This window comes from Amphibalanus amphitrite, unplaced genomic scaffold (assembly GCF_019059575.1).
Source record: "Amphibalanus amphitrite isolate SeventyFive unplaced genomic scaffold, NRLGWU_Aamphi_draft 001114F_arrow, whole genome shotgun sequence".
Lineage (NCBI taxonomy): Eukaryota > Metazoa > Arthropoda > Thecostraca > Balanomorpha > Balanidae > Amphibalanus > Amphibalanus amphitrite.
Genome location: NW_024882608.1, coordinates 101,600 through 126,452, shown reverse-complemented (window position 1 = coordinate 126,452; position 24,853 = coordinate 101,600). Strand labels below are relative to the sequence as shown.

Genomic DNA, 24,853 nt, shown 5'->3' with positions numbered 1-24,853 from the left:
TGGGTTTGAGTTTTTTTACTTTCATCCCTCAGACTGTTAAGAAGGCTGTCATGCAATCTGCCATTTTCAGGGCATTCCGGCTCTGCTCTGATTTTAAACTGTTTGACAGCGAACTCAAGTTCCTACGAAAGTTCTTTCAAAACAATGGCTTTCCAACAAACATGTTTGATTTTCAAGTTAGAAAGTTCCTTGACAGACAATTTTGTAGCTTGAGCTGAGACGAGAACAAATCAGGAGCTTTTATGGCCCAACGATCACCCTAGCCAAATATATCGGTATCGATTTTAGGTTTGAAGACTGAAGTCATTCCCATAGATTACACTTTGTCATTCTCTTACCGAGGAATCCATTCCCTTACGGAAAAATGCTAGCCAACCAGCATTCAGCTGGTTTGAACTACGTACTATGCTTGGTCAACGCGTAATCAGCTTCCGCTGCAATATAGGTAAGTAGCCTCTACGAAAGATGGAAAATAGTGATGTAAAAATAAATATAAAATCCTCTTGCAAATATTCATTATTTCCTGACCATTTTAAGTTTAAAAACTCATAAAACTACGGCAAAACAACTAGAATAAGGAAAGTAGTTTAGGCGATTTCTACCGAGTTGGGGGTGCCCGGGCGCAACAAATCCGCCGCCGCCCTAGCGGTGACCTTGACCCGCGCGGTCTGTTGAGGCTCCAAAGCCAAGCCGGCCGAGCCGGCGGGGAATTTGAAGAGCTCGGGCACCCCCGACTTGGCGGAAATGGACACCCATGTTTAGGTATTTCCTTAAAGTAATGGCTATAGACCGCATTCCCACCGAGTATCTACCTATATACACATCTGATGTCCGATTCAGTTTGACACGGCAAAGCCTCGTGTTCTATCACGGTAAAATTGCTGATGTATGCCACTAATATGATCGATAATGCATATTGCATAGGTAATGCATATTGCATACCCGCGTGGGGGAGGGGCGTTGTATAGTCACAAATCTCTCTTTTTGGTTCCTGCACGAATCGGCGCGAAGCGCCGCGAAAATTGGCAAAAAAAAAAACATTAGGCAAAACTGCTCCAAAATACGAATTTTGCAGCCCGTGTAACAAGCTTGATACCAAAAAACCTTAGGTCAGGAAAGCCAAGTCAAGTAGTCAAGTCGCCTCAAAGTTTTGTGGTCCTGTCAACCGTATAGCTTATTTCTTAGAAGCCGGAAATTTAGTGTAGCGTGACTGCAGAAGTGTGGGGTCGGAGCCGGAATCAGTCGGAGTTGACTGTTTTGGCCAGTTTTGGCCAGAGTCGGAGTTGAAGTCTTCGAAAATGTTCGGATTTTGACTTCGAGGTCGGATTGGTGTAAAGTCATGTTCTTGGCTGGTTAGACGAAATATATTAGGCCCGTGTTCGGCCAGTCGTGTTATACGACACACGTTGATCACGATATCAAAAATCGGCAGTTCCGCGATGACAGGTCGGATAAGAGCTGGAGATTTTGTTGGCCGAGGTGGCAGGGGTCAGACCAATGCATGTGCATAGGCCCACACCCCATATACTGAGTATCCAAACCTCCTGGACCTCTCAGATTCGGCACCGGCCGTTCCATCTCTTCCATCCTCAGGACAGTCAAATCCTTCTTCTCCACCCCGCAACCCCCTGCTCCGGGCTGGACGGGCAACTCTATCCCATGCGGGAATGGCTTCACTGGAGCTATAGTCCTTTGCCGGGTGCAGTGAGTGCCAGTGGGCTGGGCTGCCTGTTCAATTGGTCGGGTCCATCCCAAGTGGCTCACTGGGGTGGCTGCCCCGACCAATGTCTCCCACTAATTCTTTCATACTTGCGGCTCTGAAATGGTCTCATTGGACCGAAGGGCCTAATCAAATTTCGAGTAGGATAACAACCAGTAAAACGCCTTTTGGGGCGACCAACGGAGCGAGCGAGAGGGTGGGGTGGGCCTTGCACGTGCGAAATTGCGAGGGGATACCTCCAACTAACTTGTGCACTGCACCCTTCTAACCGGTCCCTAACGATGTGCCAAATTTGAGCGCAATCGGCCTAGCCGTTCTCGAGATCTGGAAGCGGCACCCTGCACGTGGGCACGTGCAAAATGGATCCCAACTGACTTTTGCACGGCACCCTACTAACCGGTCCCTAACCATGTATCAGATTTCAGCACAATCGGTTCAGCCGTTCTCGAGATCTGGAATCGACCCCTGCATGTGCGCACGTGCAGCAGCACCCCAACTGTGGCACATGAATATGCATTGCCTAGTGGGTATACCTACCTACATGCCAACTTCCAGCGCAATCGGCCCAGTAGTTGCCGAGATATTGAAATTGTTACAAAACTGACACCTCTTCGTTTTTCACGTGGCACGTGCATTTGGGGTCATTCACATGCATCGGGAATAGTCCGATGCTCGTTAGAAGGAATGAATCTAGTGCTACCCTACAAAAATTACCGCATGTAAATTGGTCAAGTGGTTGCTGAGATATAAGCCTAGCAAAAGCGTGACCACGGCATACTCAGAAATTTCCGTTAACCGACGAAAGACTACGCTCGCTTCGCTCGCTCCGTAATGAGTTTGGGGGGACGTCCCCCTTCCATTCTGAGAGTGGGGGGGACGCGTCCCCCCCGTCCCCCCCGGTGGCGGCGCCCATGGAGACATGTAGTTTACATACGGATGGTAATCGTTGGATTATTAGATTGAATGAATTGCTAGATTAGATTGAGCGATAACAGTTTTTAGATTTGCAAGAGCGGTGATGTATTCGTTTGAAAAACTTCTAAACAACCGATTGTGACCATGATACGTGGCAAACAAATACTGACTAAAATACTAAAACTGACTGAACAAATTATAGTTAAGTTCCAATGTGGCATGATGAACTACCTGTGTGGCATGGCATCAACTGTTTTTAAGGAATTTCCTACAAAAGAAAGTAACATTTGACCTGTGCTGATTAATCAATGATCGAGGAGAACGTCATTTAAAATACCAAAGCTAAAAAAATTTCATCGAAAGAACGCCGCATAAAATTTTATCATGAAACAGACGCATGGATATGCTAAGATGTCACGTGCAAAGGTCAAGTGCGATCAATAATCAACGCGTTTCAGCCGCGAGTTGGGAGCGCAAAGCGTTTTCCAAGCGGGATGCGTTTTCGACGCGAGCTGTGAGCTGAATTGCAAGTGAAAACACAGCGAACGAAGCGATTTCCGCGCTTGAAGCGAGTTCGACGCGATTTGCAAGCGTGTGCTGTGTTAGAGCCAGTGGCAATGTGGCAATGAGCGTGACGCTTGATTTTTATTATCAAATTGTGTGACGTCACGTGCTAAGTTATCTGCACATCTTGGAGTGAAGTCTAAAGATAAGAAAAACGGACTATACCTAATGTTATGTCGCTCGCTTCAGGGAATAAGACTCTGAAGCTGACAAGAAACGGACATGGCGACACCGGTGTTTCGCAAACCGGGAGATCTTGGCGGCAGCGAAGAACGTGATCTCTCGCGCTCGTTCTTGTGCGACTCACAACGGGGGCCACCTGACTAAAGTGGTGCTCTACGCATGAAAATACAAAATTTCAGTTCATTCTCTTTCGTTTGAGGCATGATTCGCCTTAATCGGTCGCATAGCAAGGTCACACGACAAAAATAAAAAAGCTTCAAGACTTCTGGGACACCCTGTAGCTCACACCTGAATGCGTAATTTAGACAATACGGTTGCCAATTATAAAAAAAATAATATCGTTATTTAACGGAATTCTAATCTGATTCAGTGGATCCTCAATTTCAATCTTATGCTCTGTCTTTTTAAGTTGTGTCCTAGTCAGAGGTAATTTAAACCGAAATCAATCCATAACTATACTCATCAATTCCCCAATACAAGTAACAGAAGTAGATGCATTTTGGTCCACTGCAGTTCCCATTAGCCAATGCCTTTGAGAAAAAGTAGCAGTGGCAGCTTCAAGATTGGGTAGCTGCGCCCACCACTAACAAATATTGAACACTTTTTTATTCTATATATTTTAATATGAATACTTTTGCTTATTTCCCTACACACAAGCATAGAATCGCACAACTAGCATGTGAATTGTTTCTTTTTATCACATTCAGGACGAATCAAACGACATTTGAAAGTGATCTCAGCATAATATCGGAATTGATATGTCGACATTGAATTAGCCATTCCATTAACAAGTGACGAATATTTATTGCTGCATTATCATTCCCGAGTATTACACATAGTTAGGTCGCTCAATAAGTAAGGTAAACTCATATGCTGCAGGTCACGGTTGTATAATTCCATCCTCAGCTGTATCTGATAGAGCAAAGCCTCCTCTGACTGACGCCTCCTCCGGTGTCCTTCTTCGGTTGGGCATGAGCTCTTTTGGTATTCAACTCGTGCAGACCTTGTAAATATCTAACGTATCTGATGATGTCTGGAACTGTTTCAACATAACACTTCACCCTGCTACTGAAGTCAGTTACGTGGATGCTTTGGGTCTCCATTAATCAGCTCGCTGACTACGGATTGTGCCAGATCCAGAGGGGCCTAAAAGCACAAGTCTCCCTGGGCTAGAACTTTGTCTCTTACACTGCTGTGTTCCTGATTAAATCGTTACACCCACCACCAAACATTGCTAATGGCAATAGCGTCATCCTCATCAGGGTGCAATACGCTAGTTTTATGATGACCTTTGGTTCACCTAACAAAACGTTGATTTCTAGAAGAGAACATTGCTGCATCAGTGTTTCCGTATAAACGACTTTGTTTGGATAAGTCAAAATCCTAAAAATCGTTGAACAGGAATTTTTTTCGCAGATTCAGATGGCATATTTTATCCTGCTTAACTTCTTGAGCTCCATGAACTATACTGCTCATTTTACCTTACTTATTGAACCACCTAGTAGCTAAATTGAAATGTCTTTTCTATAAATAATGAGCAACGACCAGTTCAAAATATGTCTCCTATACATGCCTTTGACGTGACCAGGGACATTTACACTTGCTAAATGACCGTCATCCACGAATTTGTGGAGCAAAGCAGGTAATGATGCTTGACATGAAACATGTATCCACGGGCCCACATGACTGATTTAACCACTTGGGAGCGTTCCAAACGGTGTATAAATCAAAGAACTCCGGATGTACATATGGAAAGGGTATAAATGCATAACATGCAAATGAGCTATAGTCCATTGTATTATGAAAAGAAAGATTAAAAGAGCTGTAAATGCAACTTCTTAGACAGTACCATGAAATCAAAAAACGATTCATTTTTTAATTGTTTTCCTTTGAGATTGTGTGTCCACCGTCTGTTTCCCTTTGAATAGAATTGTAACACTGCCATCTTATCTGGAAATCTCATTTCAGTCCACAAGCGTCGTTTCGCCGATAACCAGGGCCTGTCCTGGAATTGGGCCTCGCCATCTGAAGGATCCTGAATGGAAAAGCTGATTATCGTTTTCCTGAGTGAAGACAAAAGAGTGCTTACATCGAAATGGCATTGGTGTGTTTGTGCGCGCCCTTTAGAACTTCCGGCTGTCGCAATGCTGGTCACTCTAAGGGAACTTTAAGGAAGCTGACAGCATGTGTGGCTTTGAAAGAGGTCTGAATGGCAAAACAATTTAAGCGCACTCACTTTTGACGCCTGAATCTGTCGAACCTGAGGCCACCTGAGGTACATCAGAAGTGACATGTACAGTCCTCAGCAGACTGCGTGGTAGGTATTCTTTATTCGGCAAAACCGATAATAACTCAAAGGCTATGCTATCAGTCGGTCGGAACTCACTGCAAATAGATGCGCCATGCTCCACTCCTTCCATTAGGTCTATCACTAAACAAGGTAAACGCCTTGTGTGACAACAAAATGCAAGAGTTAGTTTTGGGGGCAAATATAAGCTTTTGGGTTTTGTTGCCGAACTAGATGGAAAATGAATACGGTGATGATGCCAACTTAAGGAGCGGAGTTCCGCGCGTCTTGCTATCACGATTTTCGAATGACCAATATCATAGTATTCGCGTTATTCTCGTTTTTGTCGAAAAAAGAATACCTACCACGCAGTTTGCAGAGGGCTGTACTATTCTTATATTCCCACATTCTCGTATGTTGTTACTACTAACAGTTGTGAATGATTTAATGTAACAATGATGCATATGTTTTTAACATTCTAATTTCCAAACGACGCTGTACACTGTAATGCCGTTGGCTACGCATGACAGCTTATTACTCTCCCTGTGTCTTCTCCTCCAAGGAATAGAATATCAAATGATCGTGCAGTCGATCCTCTGCATTCATTAATATCAATAGCGTTCTACGTAAATACATAATGCATCCTGCATGGTGCACACACCAACACTGAGTTATGCTATCCAAATGGAGCGTTAGTTTTTTGTGTTTCTTTTTGTTCGTTTGCGTGTCTGATGAGGGACGTCTAAATGTGACCTGTCCATACTCAATCGGCTTATCGGTTGATTGCCCCGACGGATATTCTCTCGTTTCCATTCCCTCGTGGTGTGTCAATCTGACGACGGCGATCGGCGTGACGGTGGTAGTTAGTAGTTACAGCCTACACGCTTTGGGATAACTATCTAGTTGCACATTCGTTCTTACTGCAAACACTGTAGGTGCTTGTTGCACAAACGCTTTGATACTTTGATGAAGATAACACAGATTGATATATTAAACATAATAACATATATATCTAACACTTAATCATTCGTATGTATTTCTAATCTTCATATTCCGGATGAGTCTAGATCCTTTAAATATTTTACATTTGTCAAAATATTCCGTGTCCTTTTGGGTGACATGCTTTGCCGACTCGGGTACCTCAGTGCTGGCACTATAGTTGTTTTATGCTAAATTGATATTTTCAGGGCGTGTTCCGTCTTAAGTCTGAAGATTCTGAGGAAGTCCATCTTTGGCCTTAACGTCTACTCGTATTACACATTCATCTGTTTGGCAGACACCAGAGCTCACCGGAATGACATCTTTCGTACTCATTCGCCCGCCCTCTCGTTATTCTGCCATTCCTTTCTCGTTATCCGCACTACTCAGGACCGCAGCTTCATTTGAAACTCGCAGTTCCTTTCTGGCTGCTTTAAGCTAGTGTGTGAGGTGAATATCTAGCGCTAAGTATCTCAGTGGAGCCTCTGATGGATTGCGGTAATACTGAGAGGGCACTGACCTTCCCTACACCCTGCTTTAGAACTATTAACGCCAGTGTCAGATAGTGCAGTAATGCGTATATGCTACAAATAGATAAAACGCCATTATCGTTTTCTGGTGACCCTGTCAGTACTGTCTAGAGCGTCATGCATTGTTCCATCGGCATTAAACCACAGCTCTGCTATTAGAAGCCTGTTTGTAATATTTTCTCTCTCACTGTGAAACCCTATCTTACCATGTAAGCAGGTATTTTCTGCAATATATTACCAATCATATGTAAATCCATGTCATGTGTCTCGTAAGTCGAGAGCTGGAGCTGCCTCATCGTTCGGGTTCGCTCCGCGCTGTCCGCCCCCGCCGGACCCGGTCCGGCCTGGCCCGGCGCGTCACGCCTCGCAGTTCGGTGATCAGCCCCCTCCCCTCGCCCGCCCCTCCGCCTCGTCGTCCTCATGTCGGAAGCTCACCGCCTCTGATCGAGCAGTCCCAGTCGTTTCCAAACGACATCCTGCATACGAGTGAGTCCGTAACGCCAGTTTGGCTCCGAAACTTGAAGAAATAAAGTCGGCTCGCAGGCGCTATTTCACAGACGATCGCCAGTCTTCGGCGCTCGGCTGGAGCCACCGACGGACTGTCTCGGTTCGCAGCCATTGGCCGATCGAAACTCGCCTTGAGTGAGATTCGTACCCCAGAAATATGTCCAAAATATTATCTTGCGCGTAGTAGTGTTGAAGGTTTTTAATTCACATTACTACAATAAGCAGAATATGGATATATGTATTGTAGCTTTGTGCAAATCATTACGATTTTCATTTTCATTTTCTTTTCTTTTTCATTTCTTGCATATCTCATTGTTGTGATGTTGAAGCAGCAAAAATGGCTTTAGGTAATAAGATAAGATTGTTTTTGCGACGCGTGCATAGTAGGTGTCTTTGGGATAGCCGAATCGAAAGTACTTGCATAGTGTAATAAATAACAAGTGAAGACACTTCGATTATTTTGTGTAATGCGTTTTCTTCTGCCGGAAGTGCTCTCTCAGAAAATCAACGATATCTGATGACGATTGATGACGTTTTCGTCATTGTAGTGCAAAAGTTTCATCCCTGTAGTGAAAACTTCTAACCCAAGAAACTACTATCCAAGCTTGTAGTTATATAAGTGTTGGTTTTAACAGCTAATTCACCCTTATTTTCTACAAAACACTGAAAATAAATCCCTCTACACGCAACTTGAAATGAAATATCACTTAAACATAATGAGAAGACCAAAAACCTATTTTTACTACACATCTTTACAAGCTAAGAATGTCTTCTTTAATTTTATGCCAAAATGGGTATAGCGTATGAACACAGGGACAGGCTCCACAGCTCGCAATACCTAAGAATCCATGTTCTCTTATCAGGCATATCGTTCGGAAGCTGTGTAAATGCCGACGCAGTGTTAAATTGGGCCAAACAGCTATTCATCAACTGGGCATTTCACCGGGCTGAAACGCATCGATGTCCCCTGATTTTGCACATTATAATGCATTCAATAGGAACAATGAACATGCGATGACTCTCATTCATTTCGCGCAATAAAAAGCATAGGTTCTCAAGTCAAAGTGAAGGAAAAGACCGATCAAAATTACTCGTATAATACAGACTTTGATTAAATACTCTACACTTTTAGGGGCTGGTACTGTTATGGTGTCCTCTATTTTTGAATATTTTCATACCGGTTCTGTCACATTGCATTCAGTTAGCGCCCCATACATGCAATAAAAACAGTGGGTTCTCGAGAGTAAAGTTACGAAATAGAGTGAATGCTGATACGATGTTCAGCATGTTGGAGCGCAGATAGATCGAGTAGGACTTTCATCGGGCTGTGGCACTTCGATGTCCTCTGATTTTGAATATTTTCACGCATTTTATAAGAAAATGCTATTATTTCCTTTCATTAAATGCAATAAAAAACATGGGTTCTCGAGTCTATGTCAATCAAAGGACCGATCAAATTGGGTTATGTTTTAGAGACGTTGTCAAAATACCCTACACTTTTTAGGAGCCGGTGGTGTTATGATGTCCTCTGTTTTTGAATATTTTCATACCGGTTCTGTCAAATTGCATTCAGTAAGCGACCATACATGCAATAAAAACAGTGGGTTCTCGAGAGTAACGTTACGGAATAGAGTGAATGCTGATACGATGTTCAGCATGTTGGAGCGCAGTTAGATCGAAGAGCACTTTCATCGGGCTGTGGCACATCGATGTCCTCTGATTTTGAATATTTTCACGCATTTTATAAGAAAATACGATTATTTTCTTTCATTAAATGCAATAAAAATATGGGTTCTCGAGCCTATGTCATTCATAGGACCGATCAAAATGGGTTATGTTTTAGAGACGTTGTCAAAATACCCTACACTTTTTAGGAGCCGGTGGTGTTATGATGTCCTCTGATTTTGAATATTTTCATACCGATTCTGTCAAATTGCATTCAGTAAGCGACCATACATGCAATAAAAACAGTGGGTTCTCGAGAGTAACGTTACGGAATAGAGTGAATGCTGATACGATGTTCAGCATGTTGGAGCGCAGTTAGATCGAAGAGCACTTTCATCGGGCTGTGGCACATCGATGTCCTCTGATTTTGAATATTTTCACGCATTTTATAAGAAAATACGATTATTTTCTTTTATTAAATGCAATAAAAAACATGGGTTCTCGAGTCTATGTCATTCAAAGGACCGATCAAAATGGGTTATGTTTTAAAGACGTTGTAAAAATACCCTACACTTTTTAGGAGCCGGTGGTGTTATGATGTCCTCTGTTTTTGAATATTTTCATACCGGTTCTGTCAAATTGCAATCAGTAAGCGACCATACATGCAATAAAAACAGTGGGTTCTCGAGAGTAACGTTACGGAATAGAGTGAATGCTGATACGATGTTCAACATGTTGGAGCGCACTGCGCAGTTAGATCGAGTAGCACTTTCATCGGGCTTTGGCACATCGGCACATCGATGCCCTCTGATTTTGAATATTTTCACGCATTTTATAAAAAAATGCGATTATTTTCTTTCATTAAATGCAATAAAAAACATGGGTTCTCGAGTCTATGTCATTCAAAAGACCGATCAAAATGGGTTATGTGTTAGAGACGTTGTCAAAATACCCTACACTTTTTAGGAGCCGGTGGTGTTATGATGTCCTCTGTTTTTGAATATTTTCATACCGGTTCTGTCACAATGCATTCAGTAAGCGACCATACATGCAATAAAAACAGTGGGTTCTCGAGAGTAACGTTACGGAATAGAGTGAATGCTGATACGATGTTCAGCATGTTGGAGCGCAGTTAGATCGAAGAGCACTTTCTTCGGGCTGTGGCACATCGATGTCCTCTGATTTTGAATATTTTCACGCATTTTATAAGAAAATGCTATTATTTCCTTTCATTAAATGCAATAAAAAACATGGGTTCTCGAGTCTATGTCAATCAAAGGACCGATCAAAATGGGTTATGTTTTAAAGACGTTGTAAAAATACCCTACACTTTTTAGGAGCCGGTGGTGTTATGATGTTTTTGAATATTTTCATACCGGTTCTGTCAAATTGCATTCAGTAAGCGACCATACATGCAATAAAAACAGTGGGTTCTCGAGAGTAACGTTACGGAATAGAGTGAGTGCTGATACGATGTTCAGCATGTTGGAGCGCAGTTAGATCGAAGAGCACTTTCATCGGGCTGTGGCACATCGATGTCCTCTGATTTTGAATATTTTCACGCATTTTATAAGAAAATACGATTATTTTCTTTTATTAAATGCAATAAAAAACATGGGTTCTCGAGTCTATGTCATTCAAAGGACCGATCAAAATGGGTTATGTTTTAGAGATGTTGTCAAAATACCCTACACTTTTTAGGAGCCGGTGGTGTTATGATGTCCTCTGTTTTTGAATATTTTCATACCGGTTCTGTCACAATGCATTCAGTAAGCGACCATACATGCAATAAAAACAGTGGGTTCTCGAGAGTAACGTTACGGAATAGAGTGAATGCTGATACGATGTTCAACATGTTGGAGCGCACTGCGCAGTTAGATCGAGTAGCACTTTCATCGGGCTTTGGCACATCGGCACATCGATGCCCTCTGATTTTGAATATTTTCACGCATTTTATAAAAAAAAATGCGATTATTTTCTTTCATTAAATGCAATAAAAAACATGGGTTCTCGAGTCTATGTCATTCAAAAGACCGATCAAAATGGGTTATGTGTTAGAGACGTTGTCAAAATACCCTACACTTTTTAGGAGCCGGTGGTGTTATGATGTCCTCTGTTTTTGAATATTTTCATACCGGTTCTGTCACAATGCATTCAGTAAGCGACCATACATGCAATAAAAACAGTGGGTTCTCGAGAGTAACGTTACGGAATAGAGTGAATGCTGATACGATGTTCAGCATGTTGGAGCGCAGTTAGATCGAAGAGCACTTTCTTCGGGCTGTGGCACATCGATGTCCTCTGATTTTGAATATTTTCACGCATTTTATAAGAAAATGCTATTATTTCCTTTCATTAAATGCAATAAAAAACATGGGTTCTCGAGTCTATGTCAATCAAAGGACCGATCAAAATGGGTTATGTTTTAAAGACGTTGTAAAAATACCCTACACTTTTTAGGAGCCGGTGGTGTTATGATGTCCTCTGTTTTTGAATATTTTCATACCGGTTCTGTCAAATTGCATTCAGTAAGCGACCATACATGCAATAAAAACAGTGGGTTCTCGAGAGTAACGTTACGGAATAGAGTGAGTGCTGATACGATGTTCAGCATGTTGGAGCGCAGTTAGATCGAAGAGCACTTTCATCGGGCTGTGGCACATCGATGTCCTCTGATTTTGAATATTTTCACGCATTTTATAAGAAAATACGATTATTTTCTTTTATTAAATGCAATAAAAAACATGGGTTCTCGAGTCTATGTCATTCAAAGGACCGATCAAAATGGGTTATGTTTTAGAGATGTTGTCAAAATACCCTACACTTTTTAGGAGCCGGTGGTGTTATGATGTCCTCTGTTTTTGAATATTTTCATACCGGTTCTGTCACAATGCATTCAGTAAGCGACCATACATGCAATAAAAACAGTGGGTTCTCGAGAGTAACGTTGCGGAATAAGAGTGAATGCTGATACTGATACGATGTTCAGCATCTTAGAGCGCAGTTAGATCGAGTAGGCTTTCATCGGGCTGTGGCACATCGATGTCCTCTGATTTTGTGTGTACCAAGGCATTCTGTAAGAGACTGGGATTATTTACCTTCATTTAGTGGAATAAAAAACGTGGGTATTCATGTCGAACTCAATTACAAAATCCATCATGACGGGGCATGGAAGACGATGATGTAGGCTGAGGATAACGTTCAATGATTTAGGGAGTGACGTTTTATGACGTTTTATTACGTCATACTGCAGCGTGAGTAGCTACATAGCCCACTTCCAGCTGAAGAAAAGTTGTTACATGAGTTTGCATTATACATTGGTGAAGTGTCTTCACTTGTTATTTATTACACTATGGTACTTACAAACTCATTTGTTTTCAATCTATTGTATCACTTCATTTCATAACTTAACCTCTAAATTGTACTGCTTCGTAAGCACCAGCCGTATGAAACCAACAACTACGACGTTTTATCCAGTAAACATGTCATCTTTTCGGGCCTTAATAATGAAATGTAAGCACGATATGACGATACAATATCATCAAATATCACTTCCTTGAAAAGGTCTGAGGATGTTGTCACAAATCCCTCACAGAAAGCAGCAATTATCCTGATTGTGAGCCGAACAACTGAATCAAGTGCCGAATTATGTTTCGCGAATTAAGCTAGGACCATGCAAGGCAACCAATCCCAATAATGTCCATTGGTTCGACGAGCAAACAAGTGTACAGCAAGTGATAAAAGCATGCAACTGCCTTTAAAAAGTAAATGTTTTGAAAAATAACTGTAGAATGGAAACCCACTTGTCAATTTGTATGAGTTGCATGCTTCTGTTCAGTGTTCGGATCGAAGTGCTCCTGATGTTAACGATTCTCACAGAACAGTCGATAAAACAGACAAAGCTGAATTGTTTCATCAACTTGCGCTCAGCAATACGAACAGAGAACTCGTTACCAGACTTTGAGACTGCCTTATGTACATAGTTGTGTCATAAATTCAGTGTCTAGCTGTGCCTGAGTGGTTCTTGAGCAATGCAGGATCTTATATATGAAGAGGAATGAAAGATATATAAAAGGGAATTTCATTCTGATAGGTTGTGATTGAATCGAAAACCTTACAGGTTGAAATAGACATTTATAACTTTTAACTTACCCCGAATAAAGTACTTAACCGGTCAGAACACCTAATTTTCTAAACTTGCTGTACGGTATTTCACAGCTTATCCAATTACCTGATCGACGCACATGGAGTAAATAGTAGCCGTTTTCACGACGGCCATCTGGTGCACATTTGGTGCACATCTGGTGCAGATCAGGTGCAGATTTGGTCAAATCAGGTTGAGTGTGTCTCTTAGTAGCTATCAGCTGGGGTTACACTAATTGCTTATATGCCTGCTTTGTCGTATTATCAGAGAGCATCATCGATTAAAACACGGAAATAAATTCATAAAATGAAGATATTTGCTGTAAAAGAGATTAGGTGCAGATCTGGTCAAATTAGGTGCACTCGCCGGAGAGGCCGTCGTGAAAACGGCTAGTATGCATACTAGCCGTTATGGAACAACATGTTGTTCCTTTTTTACATTCAAAGAGCTGGAAGTGGAAAATAGGGGAAGTTGGGGCAATGCCGGAGTTGGGGCAAAGCCGAAATTCGAGATATTTCTAAAACCGTATACGGTTTTAGAAATGTCGTATACGACATGGATGCCACGCCTCAGTGATGCTCTGAAGCTTAAGTGACTACAATTATCGCATGTTTGTTACGAGTTGTCATTTGGAATACTTCGGCTGTGAGGGCGCCAAAAGCGTTTTCAAGGTACGTTTCCCTTGTACTACATGCGCCTTTGAAGCTGCATTTCTTACTCATTATGCTACCGTTTGTCTGGCCAATTCGGTCAAGTAATCTTCAGCATGTCTTTGCATAAGTGTGCTGCCTATTTGAAATTTATACAGCACGTTTAAAAGTTATGGGCCTGCAAATGAAAGTATGGCTGGCTGGGGTAATGCCGAAAACGTGCAATTACGCACGTTAAAGCACGCTACGTGGACTTCACTGCTGTAGAATAGCAACGCGTATTTTTAGTCAAACAAATTACACTTTCAGCCGGCACAACGGCCTGTTACCTATAAGGAATGATTTACCTAGCATTTTTTTTTATTATATCACACAATTATAACTTCCAGTGTGCACCAAGCGTCCTCAAGCTCTTAAAACGCGTGTCAGCTTTGATGAATTTTGGATAAAGTTTGAGATAAATTGGCAAAACATCAATGTCGGCATTCCTCGTAGATCATTTATCCCATTTTCGGCTTTCCCCGCAGTCCGGGGCAATGCCGAAAAAGTCAGTTCTTTGATATTTTTAGTTTTTGCGCTTAACGGTATGCGAATTCATCAAATGCGCCTGGTATGTTTGAAAGACAAAAGACTGGCCTCTCGAATGACGCCAACAAGAATAGCTTATGTTGTCTACCTTGCGTGCTACGGGCGTCAGAAAAAAGTATTCGGCGTTCCCCCAACTTCCCCTAAGAAAATTTAGGTAGCACTGACGTACTCTCCTATATGAATTTCAGAGTCTGTGATCAGGTCGTTCTCATTTCTAATGCCTCGACAATGTTTCAGTCGATGTCTGAAATTGTGTTCTTAGTCATAAGCTATTGTACCTGTTTTGTATTTTTTTCGGGGTGACTCTGCCAAAGTTAGTCTGCTGTCAAAAATATTACCAATTTAAGGAAGATGTGGTCTAATGTGCATTACGTATGAGTCGCTTGCATTTCCCGAGACAGAAACTTCGTGATTGACTAGATTGGTCTCCTATGAGAGTTGACTGCCAATAATTGCGGTGATCCGTAATATGTTTGTAAAAAATGGGCGTTTGTGAGAATAATTCTTGTAGATGGCTCTATCGCATAGACTTTATTCGTTCGATAATCCGGTACAAGAGGCATGGTGCGTGCTGCGTGGGTGTTCTTGGTCCACCATTCGCAGAAGCCCGTCCCTGTCGGACCGGAAGCCGGCGCTCTGCCGGACGGACGGCTGGGCCGGAGGGGACTCCTGGGGACGCGGCGGCGTCGGTGGCGGGGCGTCACACCCAGTCGCGCCGCCAATCGACCTCTCAATGCCGCGCAATGATGAGGTGGACCGGTCAGAGCCGAGCCAGCCGCCCACCGCGCTGCTGAGCGGCACATACGACAGCTTGCCGCTGATTGCTCATTGATAAACAGGATGCCGACGTGTACAAAAGACAGTTTTCGCACAGATCTGGACCACTTGCGCTTGGTGCTCTTTTCTGTACAGCACGGGAGGCACTGTCAGCTTTTGCTCCTGGACTTTTTCTGCGAAAGACGAACCAGAGCAATAACCAAAACCCGGCCCCATCTATGGACTGTTAACTATTTCTTCTATTGGTAATTTCCCTTACAATAACCTATCAGTACATTAGGTGCTAAACTCAGTAAGCGCTTAACTCCAAGCTCTTCCAACGCTCAGTTGAGTATTTTCATAGTGCAAATAATATCCCAACTGCGTAATATTTGCTGGAATCGTTTATCTTCTCTTTATCCTCGAAATCATAACCTTTGGCTGATGCAGAGCTAGGGGTCTTCTTCGGCTTGTGCAGCCTTCGGTGAAAGTACGACAAACAAGATATATGGGAATTTGACATATATTTAGTCTTGAGATTACGTCCATAAATATCCTTACAGATGCAAATATACGTAGGTAGGATCCGTTTAGTCTCCCAGTCCCTAACTTCTTTTTAATAAACGTAGTCGAACTTATCTAGATAAATCAGATGGAAACAAACACATGTCAACAACAGCGTTAAGCTTAAGAAGACACAATGGTGCCTAAACTAGCGGTCAGTAGGTCTCGTGTTCAATAAATTGGTAAGCGAGAACATTTTTTGTTTAGCGGTAGGTGTTTATTTTTAAATTCGATAGCTTTGCAGAACAGATACTTCATATTCGATAGATATTAGCTAAACACAAATAACGAGCGTGCTGTAATAACCATTGCCACTGACTTTCTCAATAAAGCGGGTCGGCAAGTCTCGCTCCTGGTCGCCACACGCATGTCGAGTAGCATACCTTCTGAACTCATTTGAGCCACTTGAATAGAGTCGGCAATTCAGGCAAGGAAGCCTTTTTATGCGTATGCTCTTTGATATCGTGAATACAGAGGAAACCCCTGCTGTGTGTGACTTTGTGTAATATTTCCCTACTTGGCAGCATTCTTTGATCTTTGCTTGCGTTGTTAGTTTGTCTCATTTCCTTCCCTGGGACGGAAGGGTGACGTGAGACTGTAGATTGCCTTCCGATTCTGCCGCAAAGTCGCTCCGAGTTTACACATTGTATTACCGTAAGGACCAACGTGACCTGTAGCCAAGTGTTTCACATCTAATAGCTGGAGATTCAAACTGGTAGGTAGTGGAAACTGGGACAATACCCACGGGCCACGTGGGACTATCCCTTACAATAACCTATCACTATACACGAATGGGACTAAGGGGAGGGGAGAGGGGAGCTGGCAGACCCTCGACGAGAGACCTGAAAATGGACGGAAACAGTGGAGGACCAGCAAAGTTTGAAGGTAACCGACGGACGGGTTGAATGGGTGGGAAGAACGTGATTCTGAGACGTCGATATGCGTCAGATCGAAGTTTCATTCCTCTGTTGTAGAGAAGTTTTACATTTTGGCAGTACTTAGATGACTTCAAATTATCTGATAGTTACGTAGGTTTGACTTCAGACATCAAATATCGTGATCAGAGGCATAAGAGGACAACTTGCGTGATAACGTCTGCAATCAATGCCCAATGATTTACATAACGTGTAGCGGAGCGCAGCAAATCGTTTTCCCAATCCGATTATAAAGTGATAGAAAATCTTCGCTGACAACTTGCTCTATGTACGGTTGAGTACTTGCGATTCACCTATGATCGCACGCAATTTGACAAGCCAGGTGACATAATTCTATTTCCGCAAAAGAGATGCATGCTAGCCGAAAATATGGCTGAAAGACCATAAGGAAAGAAAGCCTGTCAACCCATCTGGCCCATTTATCCGCTGTCCCTGTAAGTGGATACGGCCAGTGCCGTTTGAGCCAGCCACATGTAGGCATTTATCTTGTCTGTGGTTAAGTATTTAGATAATAGGGCATTGTCAGGTTTGGCTAAATAGTTTTGTAATGAAAATATTAGCATATTAGCATCATGTACTTAGAGTCTTAAACCACGTAAATAATCAAACGACACTTTTGTGTACTTTTGTATGCACGTTTTAAAAGTTTATCAATACACCTGAACGTTTTACAAAAAGTCGGTACAACTTCTGACATCCATTTCCTCAAATGAATGTTTCCGTTTTGTATTTTATGGCGATTTCCAGGTCAGGATCCGGTATCACTTAGAACACGATTATATCTAGATCGATAGGTTATCTCGATTTATAGCTGTCCGCTATTGCATTCTGAAAGAAATAGTGTCACTCAAGAATTTCTGTTCGAACACTTTTACCCGACAAAATAAGTTACCATGAAATATGTCACCTCGATTGGCAAAAATCAATAAATTGACCTGCCAACATAATGCTGTGGCTCAGCCTGAGCCTAGCAGGTTTCGTAGGCGGTCAAACATTTGCCGCAATCACTTACCAGGAAGCCGTGCCATAGAACCCATACGGGCACCAGAGCGAAACGCCCGCTGAACTTCAATGGGCTTGGTGCTCGTGAGTTTGACAGATCGTGTTCACATTAGATTCATCGATGATGAAGCGAAGCTCACCCATAAACCGCTTACCTGACATTTATGTTTTATTTCATACCAAATTTGTCCTGGACTGTGTGGCAAATTTGAGGGAGCCCACCAAAATATGTGAATAAAAAAGAGAAAATGGAAAATAAGTAATACAACAGTGAAGTTTGAAGCAATACAACAGTGACGAGATTCTTCCGACACAATACAATACCTACTGCTGATGATTGTCATGATGCAATACATTTCTGTTGACGGCTGTCGGCTGTCCTGACGCAAAACAATAGTGTCGGTAGCATCGGTAGTGTTGCAGCACAATAGTGGCACCACATGCAAGAAGTAGTGACGACAGCCCTAAAACGACTTCTCTATCTCGTCAGGTGTGAGCTGCCTCTGTGACGGGCTGGCCATGGGGACGCGGTGCTCCACTGTGACGGTACTACTCGCTCTCTGGCTGGGTCTGGTGGTCGCCGCCGCGGCCCGCAGGCTCTCCATCGAGTACGACGCCGTGCCCATCGACAGGGCGTCCGAGGACCTGGTGGAATATGTCGAGGGTCAGTGGAACGTACAAGGGTCACCCTTGGCGTGGTGTTGGAACTGTTTCACCGTGGCGTCTATAATTATGCGTGTGTAATGTAGCTGGGGGTGCACTGGCTACCTACAAAAGACATGCGCTGTTCTATCATATCGGTAGTTGGATTGCAAGCTTCCATACCTCTGTAAATCTGAGTTGCAAATGGTGAAGCTAAGCCATCAATTTTAACTAAACACACAACCATCTTTGTTTACAATCCAACCATGTGTCAAAACGTGCCTTATTCGTGTTCTCAGAACCAGTGTACGGCTACCAGAGGATACCGGAAGTCTCCGATTCAGAGTTCGTCTCGTATCAGACGCGTTTCGATCGGCCAACAAGGGTCTACAGGCTCGGCCGTCGCATTCAGAAGCCCGTCAAACGATACTGTGAGTAGTCGCCGGGCAGCCGCCGCCTGGCGCCGTAGGCAAACCCGCAATACACCTTCGCCAGGCAGTCACCACCTGGTGATATAGGCAGACCCGCAATACACCCTCGCCGGGCGGCCGCCGCCTGGCGCTATAGGCAAGCCCGCAATACACCCTCGCCGAGCAACCGCCGCCTGGCGATATAGGCAAGCCCGCAATACACTCTCGCCGGGCAGCCGCCGCCTGGCGATATATAGGCAGACCCGCCGGCCGCCATACACCCTCGCTGGGCAGCCGCCGCCTGGCGCCCTAGGCAGACCCGCAGCACACCTTCGCGCGCCGCCGCAGTTCATGGGGCAATGAGCAATAAGAGTATTGTGCAGACTGCAGACTTGATGCTCCAAATGTCAGGTCTGGTGGGGGTAATATGCAATAATCGCGGGTAACGTTTGGGCTTATAGGGTGCTAGTTACCAATGCTTTTAAATGTTATCAAATGTCAATTGTGCAACTACGCAATGAAGTCAACCTTTGTGAGAGGTGTGCTGCTAAAGCTGAAAAGAATCGAATCCTGTAATTGAAGCCATAACAAGTGAGATGCGAATGATATTGTTTGCACCATTTCAAAGGGCCCATGCTCCGAATGATGTAATTATATCAGCGTCATATTCTCTGGTTAAAAACACCACAAAACGGAATTAAACTGGCTAACGCACAGTGTCACTGATGCCATCTCATACCGTTGATGTGCGTTCAACCCTGATTGTGTTCTGTCGGCAGTGGGCGTGGAGATTCCCGACGAGATAGCGCAGCGAACCGCCGGCGGCGGAGGGGCGCTCATCGACAAGCTGAAACAGCAGATGCAGACCAGTGGGAAGTGAGCGGGCCGCACCGGGGCTGCGAGGCCACCGGTCACGGCTCGTCCCGCTGAGGCTCGGACCAGCTCCTGAACCAGCCTGTTGGGGACACCGGAGGGCCCCGCAGTCCTGGCGCGGCCTCTCGGGGCCCCCGGAGGACAGAGCAGGCCCTGAGCCGGCCGCCCCCGGGCCGCCGCGGGCCCCCGGAGAAAGAGGCTGCTCCGGGGCCAGGGCTGGTGCGGCGGCCCGGGGGGCGGCGGTTCCGGCAGTGCGTCCGGCGGGCCCCGAGGCGGCCCAGGACTGCGTGCGAGCTGCAGCTCTCCTATCGGATATGTGGCTAAAAGTGCGGCTTCTTCAACCCCGACTGGAAATAATCGGCAGAGCTAGGAGACGTCACGGAGACGCAAATAGGCCAGCCTCCGATACACTAACCGTTTCCAGTTCTTCCATGGTCCGACCGCAGTGAGCAGTCATATCGATACGGTGAAGCGCGGCACCATCAGGCGATGATGTCTTAATGATGATGGTGTTCATTGTCACTGTCGACATCGAACCTTAGCACAGAAGGCTGGCTGGTTTATTTTCAGTTAAAATTTAACCATTTTGAGCTTCGCGAATTGGGCTGCGAACCGATCACATGTTATGAGGAGGCCACTGGTATAAAACATGCTACTTACTAATTGAAATGTTTGGTCAATTTAAACAGTTATTTCGTTGCGAAGTGTGCATATGTTTATTGACCGCTTAAGTGTTATCAATAAACCCTTCCAACATGTTGTACTGTGACTTGGAAGGAGCTCGTTGGGAAGTTTACTGAATAAATACCATTTTAGGATGTGTGTACTGTGTGTGTGATAGATCATTTGTAAGTGTATATTCTGATGATGTTATGCGAGAGAACTAAGTGTCAGCATACGTGGAATTAATAATATAATGCTGCATGGTGACCAACTTTTTTCAGTAATGTATTTTGTTTCACCCTCTTTTTAATCCAGCCATCTACAGAAAAAAAAACTATCTAATGACAAACTACACACAACATAATGTTCAAAGACAACTACCACTTTGTAGGAACCTTATGCGAGAAACCGAGGGAACCACAAGAAAACGAAAAATTTCTTTCTTTTCTGATCTACTTAGTTGAGTGGAAGGAGTTCCGTCCTCTTAAGTTCAGTTCCGTCTTTTAGCGTGCAGCCTAATAATCCAATAAATAATTATTCTGTGCTCCGCTGGGGATCGGCTGGATTTCAACGTCAGTGCCCGGGATGGTGAGGTTTAAATACCCACCTCCGTCTAACTTTGCAACCCTACCTGGCCCCCGGGCCACATAGCGATACGCAGTAAACGGCGTTCGAAACGTCGTAACGTAAGCGTCAAACGTGACGTTTCTGCACATGTTTTTCTGCTATAACTTGTGACACAGAACACTGAACGATATTGAATATTGATTCTACCGGCACGATTTCCATTTATCGAGACACGTCAGTCAGTTATAATTTTTCCATAAAATGTCAACTGAAAATTTGTCCTAGGGTCAAGGTCAAGACCTGACTGGAAAAGATAATGGTGTATATCAGTCGATGCGTATTGTTAGAATGAAGAACATCCAAGGTAGTTTCATCCCTTAAAGCATGTCTTCAAATTTCTACATTTTATGAAAAAAAATCCGCTCTGAACCCTCTAAAACATTGTGCAACTGGGTGGAATTGCTTGTTGCATATTGAGGCGAAAAATTGCACCCATGGCCCAGCCTTGTAAATCTATTTAAAGACATTTTAGAGCGATAAAAACGCATTGCATGTATTCAGGTCAACGACGCGGTTCAACTGGCATGCAGCATGAGTGACATTTTCCGTTTAGGCTCCGGTCACCAGAATTCGACCTTGACCTTAGGTTAAATTTTGATCAATTGACTTTATAAGGAAAAAACATAGTTCATTCGACACGTCTTGGCTAGAGAAACAAGATGCCGGTAAATCTAACGTAATACAAGCTTGGCGTCAATAGGCATTAAAGGTATTAGATAGGTATTAACATCAACATTTCCATTAAAAATTACGAGCAGGTAAAAACGAGTTTCCATAAAACTTCAATAGTTTTCCCTTAGGTTTAACCGTTTGCCTTAGGTCAATTATAGAGTATGAATAGGAAAAAGTTTCGAAAGCGCTGTCGAATACGCTTGCATTCGAGCTATCAAATGCGCTTTTCCGGCGCGCTGCAGTCATACACCTTTCAATGATAGGTACTGTGGATGATTCATTATAATTAATATGATTCAATAACGACTCTTGATGGGTATAGCACGAATGTACGTATTGTTAGAATTAAGTAATGAAGTAATGTTAAAACGAATGTACGTAATTGTTCTATACGAATAGCACGGATGTACTATTCGTTCCCGAGCTATATGTCGGTTTGTCAAAAAACGTTGATATAAGCAAAATTCGACCTTTGATAAGCCCTGGTGCTCTGGTGACCTGATCTTTGACCTGGCTCTAAAAACTTGATTTGAGTGTTTAGGTACTGTTTATCATGTTCATTTGACACTTTTACGAACGCCGCATACACTGAAAACAAAAATGCTTTTACATACACTGAAAACCAGTATAACGCCTTTTGGGGCGACTAACGGAGCGAGCGAGAGGGTGAGCCTTGCACGTGCGAAATTTCGAGGGGGTACCTCCAGCTCACTTGTGCACGGCACCCTACTAACCGGTCTCATGTGCCAAATTTGAGCACAATCGGCCCAGCCGTTCTCGAGATCTGGAAGCGGCACCCTGCACGTGCGCACGTGCAAAATGGGTCCCAACTGACTTTTGCACGGCACCCTACTAACCGGTCCCTAGCCGTGTACCAAATTTGAGCGCCATCGGTCCAGCCGTTCTCGAGATCTGGAATCGACCCCTGCACGTGCGCACGTGCAGCAGCACCCCAACTCCGACACATGGATACGCATTGCCTAGTGGGTGCCTACCTGCATGCCAACTTTCAGCGCAATCGGCCAAGTAGTTACCGAGATATTGCAACAATTACAAAAGTGACACCTCTTCGTTTTGAACGTGGCACGTGCATAAGGGGTCACCCACATGCATCGGGAATAGTCCAATACTTGGTAGAAGGAATGAAGCTACCCTACAAAAATTACCGCATGTAAATCGGTCAAGTGGTTGCCGAGATATAAGCGTCGCAGAATCGTGACCACGGCCGGCCGGCCGGCCGGCCGGCCGCTCATACTCAGAAATTTCCGTTATTCTACGTAAGACTCCGCTCGCTTCGCTCGCTCCGTAACAAAAAACAAAGTGCTTGGTGGGGGGGGGGGGGGGTGTTTTCACGCCCCCAACATGTTTTTTGCGTATAACTAAAAAACGCGCCGCCATGTTTGGTACACCTGCTCATGCACCTTTTCCTCACATATTGTAAAAATATCAGGCCCCGGCCTTTCAAGGTCAGGTCACCAGGGCACGTCTAGTGACCTGACCTCAGAACAAGTTTGAGGGCTCGCTGTAGCTACATCGACTGAACGATCGCTTTGAAACTTTCAGCGATTGATAAGGGTAACAGTATGTATAAAATACATATCTTGGAATTTTGATATCTGTGACTATATGGTGAGGTCAATTTTGCGACCTCTCCTTCATAAGTCAATGGGAGAAAATTGAAATGCGCCTCATTTGGACGAATGTCGTTACAAACACTCACAAACATCGGTTTATAAGTAAATATGACACACTGAATCTGCAAATTGCACACATGACCCCTCTGTGTTCCCCTGAGGTCATATCAGGTCATGAAAGGTCACTAGCAGTTTTTTTACTATAGCTTTTAGCTTTTGACAGAGACGTGCTAGAGCGGTGAAAACACGTCAGATGTGTTCAGCTCGACGATACGGATCGACTGATATGCAACATGACTCTTTCCGGTCAGGTCATGATCTTGACCTGAGGTCAGGTTTTCAAAATGACCTTTCCAGGTCAACTTATAGTTCATTCGACGCGTCTCGACGAGAGGAACACGATGCTGGTATAAATAATGTCGTGACTTATTTGAGTCAAAAGTAATTACCAAAAAACGTTTTTTTTTAAATACGGCTGTTTTTTTAGTTTTTGCTCTCTGGAGGCTAAATCGCTGACCTGAGGTCAAATGTGAGGACATTGATCAGATAGGACTGTAAAAGAGGTATCGAATGCACTTTTCTGCGGCGCTGTAGCTCTACATATTGGTTCCCGAGTTATGCGCTGGGTGTTTCGAAAATTGTTGAAATATATAAACTTTGACCTTTGATGAACTCTGGTAACCTGACCTAAAAAATGACCGAAGTTTTTTTCATCATTATTTTTGACGCTTTTTCAAATGCCGCTTACCGCGTGTCGCTACGTGGCCCAGGAGCCGAGTTAGACGGCGGAGGGTGAAAACATTCCCCCCCCCCCCCCCAGCATGACACGAGAAATTCAGACCACCAGGACGGCGCGGGAAAAATTCAGAACATAGAATAAAAACACGTTTTCCAAGAAAGCACACTATAAATCTGCAGCACTTCGTCCTTACCTTGACTGCGAGACGTATTTTCACAGATTTTCCTCATAAAGTCACGTAGGCTGGTCGTCCAAGCCTGGTGACAGGTTTCCCAGCGATGAGCTCAACCTCTTTCTCTCTCCGTCAATCCATTGCATAATGATGGATTCTGTTTTCTTAGGAAAATATTGCATTTACACTGTGACAGAAATGTCAAAGAGTGGAAAGGAACAAAAACTTCGCTTGCGAAAGTCACAGACCTAAAAATATGGTAGCAAAAATCTAGGTCAAGATGAAAATGCTCGTAGTCTGACGGTCCCCCACTAAATTGAGACAGCTGTTCAATCGCAAATATTTCAGCCGTCAGTTGCTAGGCAGCTTGCTAGCGATCACTCCAACCTCGTCAACGATTGGACGTTTTTTGGATAAGATTGGTCGTTCTTCG

At 43.8% G+C, this 24,853-nt stretch overlaps 1 protein-coding gene across 1 annotated transcript in view; it reads left to right on the top strand.

Moving 5' to 3' along the window:
• Nucleotides 1-20,843, top strand: part of LOC122370254 — a 29,633-nt gene extending 8,790 nt beyond the window's left edge. Inside the window, exons 2-4 of the mRNA XM_043345700.1 lie at nt 18,479-18,652; nt 18,930-19,061; nt 19,820-20,843. Of these exons, the coding sequence (XP_043201635.1) occupies nt 18,508-18,652; nt 18,930-19,061; nt 19,820-19,920 (378 nt within the window). The 5' untranslated portion in view covers nt 18,479-18,507 and the 3' untranslated portion in view covers nt 19,921-20,843. The remainder of the gene's footprint in view (nt 1-18,478; nt 18,653-18,929; nt 19,062-19,819) is intronic.
• The last annotated feature ends 4,010 nt before the right edge of the window (nt 20,844-24,853 follow it).